The following is a 10,959-nucleotide window of genomic DNA, read 5'->3' as shown; positions in this document are numbered from 1 at the left end:
GGGGAAGAGAGGAGGGTTGGCCAAAAGGAACAACTCCCCCCAGGAACAATTCAAAAGGGCCTGAGGCTTCTGGCTGCTGAAGGGATGGGAGGAGCATGGGAGGGGAGAAGAAGTTAGCTCCAGTCCAACCCCTTCGTCCTGAGGCCCCATTCCTTATAGGAGCATGGAGTCAGCTCTCCTCACTTTGCCCAAGCCCCAGAAATTCTGTCGGTCTCCTGGTTGGCTGGACTGAACCAGTTGCCAGGACTGCTAGCACCACTGGCAGTACAAAATAGGCAGACAAGCCAAAAATTGCCATAGTACAGACAGCCAAGGAGCTCAGATATTAGTGTCCCTACCCTCTGTCAGAACCTGGGAATGGATGACTGGAGGGATCACTTGATGGTTACCTGTTGCATTCATTCCCTCTGGGTCACCTGGTACTGGCCACTGTCAGAACACAGGATTACTGGGCTAGGTGGACCTTTGCTCTGAACCATTCTTATGTTCTTCAAAGTTTGATGTTTCTTTATCCTCTCTAAATCTTCACTTTCCCCCTCTTGCCTCCAGGTTTCTGCATCCAAATGTTCTTCATCAGGCCTGTTAAATACAGAGGTCGGATTTTCAAGAGACAAAAAATTGGAGTTCTGCTGCCAATGCAAAGCGTTTATCCTGGTATAACATCTCTTGTTCATGTCCAGAACTGTGACCGCTCTGATCCCACTCACAACTTATAAATGGAAATAGGCAATACATGGAAATGTACAAAGTCCCAAATAAAATCCTCTGAGCGAAAACAAGAAAGATTCTTCCTCTCCATCCCAGTCAGGCATAGTTTAAAAAAACAGCGTATAGGAAACAAAAAGTGTTGCTCATACAGCAACACATAAATGCATGTCAGCCACAATAGCCAAGTAACTCCCTATAAATTTCACATCCCAGTGCTTATTTGCCTACAGAATTGTAATCTCAAGCTCAGCAATAAACCTGTCCAACTGCTACCTTTTTTTGGCGTCAATACTTGTTTTAATATTGTATCCCTGCCAAACATATGAATTGGAAATCTTTCAGTACATGCTTGGAATCATGGTGTGACCTGTTAAAAAAGAAGAGTGCTTTCTCTTTTTGCATTTCTAAAAGAGCCCAGATTATAAAGAGAAGCAGGACATGCTCATCCTTCAGCTGAAAGGCAGAGTCAGTGGTAGAGTTTAAGAGAACCATGGATCCAAGTAACCTTTCACTGTTAATGAAGTTTATAGAATAGCCCATGAAATTACTTACATCCCATACCAGGCAGCCAGAGTTCATATCCTTCATGTACTCCTGGGCTTTAAAAGGACACATTTTATTTCACCTTCCCTGACTGGATCTGAATGGCAGCCAGGGGAAAAACCATGGAGACTTTTGAGACTGTTCTCCTGCAAAAAAGCAGATCCCATAGTGGCCCATACTATGGCCAAGAATGCCATGTTTTTTTGAGCAGGCATGGGGCTGGCTCCCTCCAAAGAAGTGAGTATTGGAAGATTGGCAGGTAGAGGAGTGGAGCAGGCAGCTTTTAAGGTGTTCTCATTGTATGTCAAACCTCAGCCTGTGTCAGTCCAACACCAGCCTGCTTTTAGTGGAACAGCAGAACTATTGCTCATGCCATAAATGCACCAACTTGTGTTTCAAGGTTCACTTTTACTTTCTAACTATTTAAAACTTTACATTGACAGTTGAGTGAAATTCTTCAGTCACTTTCCTTCATTTGTTCAGCTGCTGAAAAGCAACAACCACCTTTTGCATTGAATATACAAGGGGAAGATAAGAGAGAGTTCTCTTCTGCTTGCTTTTAGATTTGTCATTCATTGAGCTCAAAACACTTGAGCTTTCTTTGCAGTTTTACTATCCCCATTCCACTGGCAGGTGACACGCAGCCTAGAACAGTGAAATGATTTACCAGGTAACATCTCGTGAGGGAGTGCCAGGGGTAAAGCTCAGGACCATTGGGTTAGTCCGGTCTTCACAGGAACATGCTACTCCTGATGGTGCAAGGAAACACGGGCACTTTGTTTAAACTCACAGGACAATCATTACACTGAACAGATTGCAAAGTCAAAATATAAAGACTTTCAGAAAATGCAGGTCCATACAAGAGCTCTTCTAAGGAGGCAAAGGAGAAAACTGCTCAACTAGCTTGTTAATGTTGAGCTAAAATTTAGTGTGAGGTGACCAACTCTGACTGGATGAGGCCAGTGAGGATATAGACAGGCCCACCAATCCGGGGAGATACGGGAGGTGGAAGGGGGAAAGGATGTCAGCTCTTGCCACCTTGTATTCGGTGGTGGAGTACTACACACCAGTATGGAGTCAATCGTCACACACCCAGTTACATGCCACCGTGTGTATCATCTCCAGCACCCTGCTCCAGCTCCACCCCCATGGCTCCTGGTTCTGGACAATATTGCTCCTCCTATCAAATAAGAGGTTGCCACTGGCAAGTTACTGAAGGAAGTGCATGCCAACCCAAGCCTCGTACTGCGCAGAGACCTGTTTAAATCACCAGCCACACGTTTGCCATCACATCACCCATTATGGTTCCCTCCACCACACCAGGAAGTTAGGATGGAAATACTCTGGCAAGAGGAAAGGATCTTTGTTATGATCCCCAATCAGTCCTATAATGCCGACCCCACAATCTACACGCTGGGTTTTGAACTCCCTAACCTCCAATGGTCCCCGTTGAACAGGTTCTGACCTGGGCAAAGGTACTGTGCAGCCAACCAGTATCACTGGGGCTCTCAGGACAGCACTTTGTGCTGTTGTGGTGCACCACAGATGATGACGCACATTGTCGAACGCCTGCTGACTAGGTTCAATGGTCGCTGAGAAGAGGTGCACCACGCCACTGCAGAGGCCATTGCTTGGCTAGATAACTATGCACATGCTAAATAATAAACTATCCCATTGATCTCTTTGGTAGTCTCTAAAACAAGCCTGGGCAAAATACGGCCCATGGGCTGCATCCAGCCCGCGGTGGCAGGGGGAGTGTCAGGCAGGCACACTGTGCAGAAAAGCGGCTGCAGGGCCCCATTTCTGTTTTGAAACTGGAGGGGAGGGGGGAAGTTTTAGGAGCCACCCTGCCCCCAGCACATTCCCATTGGCCAGTTTCTCACCAGAAACGGGACAATGGGAGCTGCTTTTTAGAATAACAGGCAGCTAAGAAGAATCATGCCCCCTCTCCAGGGCTCAGTTGAAGTACATGGCCAGGCTGTCAAGGAAACATTTTAAGTTGGCCAACAGGCAGGTTAATTTGGCAGCTGACAAGTAAGTCTGTTTGCCACAACCTGCTTCTGACACCCCAACCCTTTCTTGCCCCAATTCTCTCCCCTCCCCAACATACCTAAACCCTCTGGTGCCCTTTTACACCCACACATCCTTCCAGATCTGGCACCCCAATCTCCTGCCCCAGATCACATCCCAAACCCCTGCACTCAGTCCCTTGTCCGAGGTCATAACCGCCTGCTTCATCCCAGCTCCCTCCCAGGCTCTAGTTTCCGTCTTGCACCCCAGTCCCTTATCCCAAGCTCCCTTCTGCACCCAACCTCCATTCCAGACCCCACATCTCCATTAATATCATGGAAGAATGTGGCCCTCGACATTGGAGTGGCTCCCATCAAAAATTATTGCCCATCCCTGCTCTAAAATGAAACAGCACAAACCATATTTTGCACATCAATGCCAATAAAGCCAGGCTATTCCATTTAGTGAAACTACATTGCTCTCCTCTTAGCTTTGTTTCATGTAGCAGGATTTATTTTGATGAGTTTTTTCTCTAAATAAACTCGAAGCCACAAAATGTTTCATTTACCCCTTAGCTACCAGTTACAACCGACCTCAAAAGAGATAAAAAAGAAAGACCACACTGCAAAAGAATGGAGCATGTTTCTTTCTTACTCCCATAACTATATAGACTTGAAGAACAATCTCTTTCATGCTCCTAGTAAACAAGAATGTAAGTGAAAAACAATCAAGGAATTTGAGGTTTATCCGAGATACTAAAAATAAAAAGTGACAAACTTTGGGAAATAAAATTTCTTTAGAACTATTTTACAAGAGCACTGGCTGATGACCGCTACCATGGAATAAAGAATCATAGAATCAGAGCTGAAAGAAACCTCAAGAGGCCACCAAGTCCAGCCCCCCGCCCAAGGTAGGACCAATCCCAACTAAATCAACCCAGCCAGGGCTTTGTCAAGCTGAGACTTAAAAACCTCTAGGGATGGAGATTCCACCACCTCCCTAGGTAACCCATCCCAGTGCTTCATCACCCTCCTAGTGAAATAGTTTTTCCTAATATCCAACCTAGACCTCTCCCACTGTAACTTGAGACCATTGCTCCTCGTTCTGCCATCTGTCACTACTGCGAACAGCCTCTCTCCTTCCTCTTTGGAACCTCCCTTCAGGAAGTTGAAGGATGCTCTCAAATCCCCCCTCACTCTTCTCTTCTGCAGACTAAATAAGCCCAAACCCGTCAGTCTCTTCTCATAGGTCATGTGCTCCAGCCCCCTAATCATTTTGGTCACCCTCCGCTGGACCCTCTCCAATGTGTCCACATCCTTTCTATAGTGGGGGGCCCAGAACTAAACACAATACTCCAGATGTAGCCTCACCAGAGCTGAATAAACGGGAATAATCACTTCTCTAGATCTGCTGGCAATGCTCCTCCTGGGATAATGGCGTTTTCCCACTGAAAACAAAAGCGTATGTATGGATTTTAAAGTGCATGTTTATACTAATCTAACCGCCATTTAGCTTAGCCTGTTAAATTCTCTCTGATATCATTCATGAAGTTTTAATAAGCACACACATCCAGGGAAGGCAACGATGGATATAGGAACAGCAAAGTAAGAGACATATTGGTTGTACATAAAAGATGCAATACATATCATTGGGTTAGGCTCAATTGCCCTACTTCTTGTAGACCTTCTGGGCTTAGGCAATGTACTCTTGGTATTCTTCTCTTTTTGCTGCCTCTCTGGGTCCCAGCCACTATATGAGGGAAGACATGTCACAACTGTAGCTGCTCAAGAGTTGTGCAATTTTTCAGGTGGTTGACCTAGCATCATCTGTTTTTATGTAGCAAGGATCTACATTTGCCTTTCACAACTGGCTATATCAACGGTTATTTTATTTCTAAAAGTCTGTGTTGCCTAACCTGGGAATACTGCCTTCCAGAGTTCTCAACTCTGATTTGATAGGCAGACAGACACAGCCTTTCTAGAACACATAAATAGGAAAGACACTGGACATTATAACTTCAACTTGGGCAGAAAACTCTGGCCAACCATCTGCGACATGTTCCCACTCAAGCTGATTGTTTTTGTTGCTTTGGTCTCCATTGGTAAGTTAAAGATTACTATTTCATGCCTTGTCAGAGCTTTCTTCAAATGGATTTTTAGCAGAAGGATAATATCAGCTAAATATTAATGCATCACCTTCCATCCTGCTAGAATTTAGTTTCTGAAGAGTTAATGTAACATGCAAGATTTTAAAGAACTATTAACTGACAATATATTAAAGCATCTATGTGCATCTATTTTATCAACTCTTTGGCATGACTATGATAATTCACTAGGTAGTTCAAAGAAATGCTATGAGAATTGCATAAAATTTTAATTTATTCTTAATAGGTCTGGAAATTAGAATATACACAGCCATCCAAGTTACTAACTTTGGTTCATTTCTAAAAGAATTTACTATTTGTTATGCCTTTGTAATACGATTGCTACTGTATTGGAAGAAGTCACATTGAACATTTAACCTTTAAGATTTGGAGAGACAGATTTCTGATCTCCCTTACACTGGTGGGGGTTGTAATTTCACACAATATCACCAGAATGTGATCAGAATCAGACTCAGAGTTTCTGGCCTTGTCCAAACTAGGCTTTTTCTTCTGAAGACTTCCAAGCATTGATTCCACTGGGGCAGCTCAATCAGCAGTATATGTGGGAAATGAGAGTTTAAATCAGAAAACAGCTGCTATTGCCATTTTAACCATCCTGCCATCTGTCTCAACCCTGGGTGAGAGATGGATAAAAAAGGATGGAAAAAGTACCAGTGACTGATCTATACACTCTCTGGTCTGCTGTTTCTACTACTGGTGGAAATAACCATGGGAAATATAAAGTAAAATCTAGCACAGACAGAGCCTCTTTGTGAAAACTGGGGTGTAAGAACTGAGTCAGTGGTGGTTTAGTGAAGCACTGAAGGGTTTGTTCTAAGTATTGTGTTTGCAGTGAAAGAAATTTTTTCCTCTAGCCAGACAAAACATATATTCCAAGTTCTACAGTGCTTTGATACCGAGAGCTAATCAAAGTCTAAAAACTCCTGTTTACACTGGATATAGATTGATATGCTAAATTCAGATGGAAGCAGACTGAGTAGCCCTTCCTTCCTCAAAATTAACATAATATACATGAAGAAAAAAGCCTTTGCTGGAGCTGAACCTAATACTTGGACTCGCTATTACAAGCTGAGCAAGTATCAATTCCAGGCTGTCAACAGGGCATCCTAATTTCCACTGAAGTTAGGCTTCTGAACTCGCTGTTCTCTTTTAGAGCATTCCCAGCACCCCCAGCTTTCAAACACTGGTGCCAGCTGCACCTGACACCACATAGGTGCATGAGACATGAGCTTGTATAAAGGATAATCGGCTTGCAGAACCCACCTTCACACAGGTTAAGGGAGTGAGAAATCCATCTGTTACATAATTGTGGCTTCCAAGTGACACTCCATCATCTGCTGAATTATGGATTCTGGGGTTTCCATCTCAAAATAGATAACTGAGTAAGGCTGGTATAATAGCAGTGGAAACACACTAGACGTAAGTATCGCCTAGTGAATATAGCGCTTTTCTAGATTAATCAGTTTTATGAGCAAAGTCCTCTGGTTCCCTTTTTCTCAACACACCCAAGTGGTTTATTTTTCTTTTTAGCCTGGTACAGAATCTGATCTAGGGTCCATTGAAGTCCATGAATAGGCTGCAGCGGAGTTCAGATGAGGGCTGTATAGAAACAGGAACTTGGAAGTGCGCCCTTTTCTCTGAGCATTAAAGGACCACTTGCATGCTGCTAATCTCCAACTCCGTGGTTCAACTCTGTTCAGAATCAGGGCTAGGAAAGGCAGAAAAGCAGAATGGTTATTGCTGTGTGCTATCACGCAGCCTTCAGGCAGCTTGTCAACTTGCATCTAGAGATGTTTTCTGAATCCTTCAGTGAGCTGATACTTTAATAAGACACCTGACAGCAAGCCAACATCCATGGTGTTGTGTGACCATACACTTTTGTACTTCCCAGTGAAATGATACCCTCAGACCCTTGATTACCATCAATATATTTGCACTGAAGGTAGATGTGAGTGTCTGATCCTTAGACTCATTGGCTACACATTATTTGTACTGCAGTAGCACTGAGATGCCCCAATTATGGGCCAGGACCTCACTCTGTCAGGTGCTGTGCAAATAGAAGAAAAAGAGAATCCTCTCTCCAAACAATTTATGCTCTAAGGGAAGCATGGGGATCCTTTTACAATTCCATCCAGGAAACTTGTTCATAAGATCAGTTACTCCCATGTAAAAAAAAAAAAAAAAAAAATAGAATTGTGTCTTCTAAAACATGCCAGCTAAAGAAAAAGCCCTACATTAAAGCAAAGCAGCACAGAGCCATTAGTTTGTGGGACGCACCCAAGCCACATGCATTGGAAAGTGACACAACACAGACTACTAATGAAATTCTAGCATCTGTTTATACTAACTCCATTAGCTGCACAGCAGACATTTTGTAGAACACATTTTTCTCCCATTTAACGTTAGGACATTTGCTTTGTTTTTGTATCTTCCATGTTTTCTTCAGTTGCTGCAGGACCATGGGGAATGATATGTGCTGGGAATCCAAAGAACAAACCAAGGCGCTGTGACAGGCTAGGCTGTGGACATTATGGAGCTCCAAGGTGGTAGGCTGAGACTATTTTGTGTGTGGAATTGTTGTGTTTGTTCATTGTTGCTGATAAATAAAATGTTCACTAAGAACAAAAAAGTCTGAGTTTAGCCATCCGTGATAGCACTCAGGGCTTCTGAAGTGTGTCAGAATAACACCTCTGCAAAGCAAGTTGCCGAAGAAGAACCATCACAACATCCTCCCAATGTGCATTAAGCCCTCATATGATAGACCACACCGAGAATGGCAGACACACGTCTCCATGCTGTCCTTGGCCTCTCATTGCTGAGGCTGCCAAAAAAAAGTCTTTGAGTGGCACTCCTAATGCTGTTTGTGATGGGAACAGAACGTTTGCCCACTAGAAACTTGACTCAGACCACGTGCAGCTCTCTCAAGCTGTTCACATTGTGTCCCTAGACAGGGGCAGGACAGAACTAGTTAAGAAGTAGCATTGAAATAGTCTCACTTCAAGTGCATGAGTGATCTGAGGCCCCAGCTCATAGGTCAGAAATTCAGCTAGCGTATGTCAGCATAGAAGCAATGAAGTTACTGGACTGATGCCACGTTATGCTGGTGGAAAGTCCGTTGTTCTTTTGAGCCTTGTAATTGAAAAGCCTGCAGCACTATGAGAGATATTTAGTCAAAACACTTCTATCAAATTTATTTATTTATTTTTAGTTTAAAAAAAAAGACTTTATTGCCTGGTCTTCTTGCCATTTTACCTTTTGTTCAAGGAATGATTCCAGGGTTTCACTGAAATATCAAAACACACAAAAATGAAGTTTCTGAGATTTATGTTGTCGTATGAGGAAGGAGGAGGGGAATATTTTCTTTTTCTGTGCCAAAAAAGGCAAGTACGTTCCAAGAACAAGGTTTTAAAACGTGAAAGTATTTTCTTGGAAAATGAAGTGTATGTTTGACCAACTCGGATTAACAATGGAGAAAGAGCCATTATTACAACCGGACTGAAACTTCAGACCCTTCCAACTGCTTTGTGAAATACAGCTCTGAAACCCAACGAGGCTACCAATGGCATCCCTAATACTTGTGTTGCTTATTCATTTACATGGTGTATCTTGTAGTAGGCTTTCAGGCTAACAGATATGCAAGCTGCATTTGTCTCATTACTTGCACATTTTCAGACTTGGAGGAAGAAAGCACCGTGGTGTGGATGTAATTTGCAGAGATGGATCAACGGTATATGCACCCTTCAGTGGCACAATTGGGGGACAAGTTAAACCCTACAGAAAGAATAATGCCATTAATAATGGTCTTCTCCTCCGAGGATCAGGTAATTAAAGCTATCTTTCGCAAACTTTAAATGTTAAATACATTCACCTTCCCAGGGACGGCCCACAACATTTTGGCAGCTGAGGTGGGGAGCTCAAATGACACCCTCATGCCCCCTTTTCTCCTGCCTGCTTGTTATGTCTCTTGTGCCCTCCTTCCTCCAGCACAGCACTCCACCATCTCTGTGCATCTAGAGCAGAGAGAATATATACGCACCAGCAGCAGACACAATTTTCTACGCTCTGGGTCCTAGTAGCTCCCCTCTCCCCCCACAGTCTGGCAGCTGAGGTGGTCGCCTCAGTTCGCCTCATGGTAAGGCCAGCCCTGCACCTTCCATTCTTAAACAACTGGAGAGCTATGGAAGAAGCCCAGTCTAAATGAATTAAAGCAAAACATAACTGTATTGTCCAGACCCAGGTTCACTCAAAGGGTCTGGTCATCTGTTCGAATCCAAGTACAGTACAACTCATCTATTTCACTTCCAAAAGCATAACAGACCAAGTTCTCCATTACCAGGGCCAGCAACACACACTTTTTTCTGTATCAGAGTGTGTGCAGAGCTAGAATGGGATAGCAATACAGCTATAAACTAAGGAGGGGAAGTATTAAAAGAGTGAGTTTAAAATTTACTGTACCATGGGTCTATAAGAAAAAATCCTTCATCTTTTTCTCACCCTGCTAAAAGCTCTGGTAACCTCAATTTCATGAATACTGTTGGCTGGACCACACTACCACTGCAGGCACTGCTAACAGCCATAGCAGCACAACACTGAGGCTACTGCTTTGTCAGCAGTGCCTATGCAAATGAAGTACAGATTTAGCATTTTGCCGTGCTTCATTTGCATAATTTATTCAAGCCATTTTTGCACAAAAACAAGCAGTGTGGACAGGGGTTTTTTTGTGCAAAAACCCCATTTTGCACAAAATTCTTGAGCAAAACGAGGTTTTTGCGCACACACAAAAAAAACCCATCCACACTGCTTGTTTTTGCATAAAAGCCTCTTGCGTGGAAACGGCTTGACTAAATTACCCAAATTAAACACAGCAAAATGCTAATCCATGCTTTATTTGCATAGGCACTGCCAGCAAAGCCAGCAGTGTAGACGTAGCCTGAAAGAGAATCTGAAAATTGCCATAGAACAACCCCCAAGAAGATCAGATGATGATGATGATCTTTGAGTTGTCTTTTATCCTCCCTAAATCTTTTCTTCTTCTCCTTTCCTCCAGGTTTCTGCATCCATATTTTCTACATCAGGCCAGTTAAATACAGAGGTCGGATCAGGAAGGGACAAAAAATTGGAGTAATGCTCCCAATGCAAAGAGTATATCGTGGTATAACCTCTCATGTTCACGTTCAGAATTGTAACCTCTCCGATCCCACTCGCAATTTATAAACGGAAAGGTATAAAATCCCAGTTAAAAAAATTACGCATGCAAACAAAAGCAAGCTTCTGCCACTTCACCTCAAATAGGCTAGATTAAAAAAAAATGTAGTCCCTGGGAAATGAAAAGAGGTTTTACACATACAGCAACACAGAAATGCATGTGTCAGCCACTGTATCTAAATGCCTCACTATCAGATCAGCATCCTGGAGCTTATTTACCAAGACATTGTAATCTCATGCGCCGCAATAAACCATGCCAGAAATACTGAGTTGTCCAGCTGCAGCCTTTCTTTAAATATTAATATTGTATCTTTGTCTAATATGTAAAT

The 10,959-nt window shown here is 43.2% G+C and overlaps 1 protein-coding gene across 1 annotated transcript; it reads left to right on the top strand.

Moving 5' to 3' along the window:
• The first annotated feature begins 5,234 nt into the window (after positions 1-5,234).
• LOC112544644 (leukocyte cell-derived chemotaxin-2-like) lies at positions 5,235-10,645 on the top strand. The gene is made up of 4 exons (XM_075900434.1): positions 5,235-5,362; positions 7,872-7,968; positions 9,098-9,246; positions 10,473-10,645. The coding sequence occupies exons 1-4, from the start codon at positions 5,317-5,319 to the stop codon at positions 10,637-10,639; spliced, it is 459 nt and encodes a 152-aa protein (XP_075756549.1). The 5' UTR covers positions 5,235-5,316; the 3' UTR covers positions 10,640-10,645.
• Positions 10,646-10,959: the final 314 nt, after the last annotated feature.

This window comes from Pelodiscus sinensis, chromosome 17 (genome assembly GCF_049634645.1).
Source record: "Pelodiscus sinensis isolate JC-2024 chromosome 17, ASM4963464v1, whole genome shotgun sequence".
NCBI classification, from domain to species: domain Eukaryota; kingdom Metazoa; phylum Chordata; order Testudines; family Trionychidae; genus Pelodiscus; species Pelodiscus sinensis.
Note: the sequence above shows the minus strand (reverse complement) of the source record. Positions and strands in the feature narration are given on the sequence as shown.

Coding starts and splice junctions, on each gene's coding strand:
- LOC112544644 (XM_075900434.1), top strand. CDS start 5,317: ATGTTCCCACTCAAGCTGATTGTTTTTGTTGCTTTGGTCTCCATTG. Junction 5,363..7,871: donor TGTTGCTTTGGTCTCCATTG/GTAAGTTAAAGA, acceptor TGTTTTCTTCAG/TTGCTGCAGGACCATGGGGA. Junction 9,247..10,472: donor TCTTCTCCTCCGAGGATCAG/GTAATTAAAGCT, acceptor CCTTTCCTCCAG/GTTTCTGCATCCATATTTTC.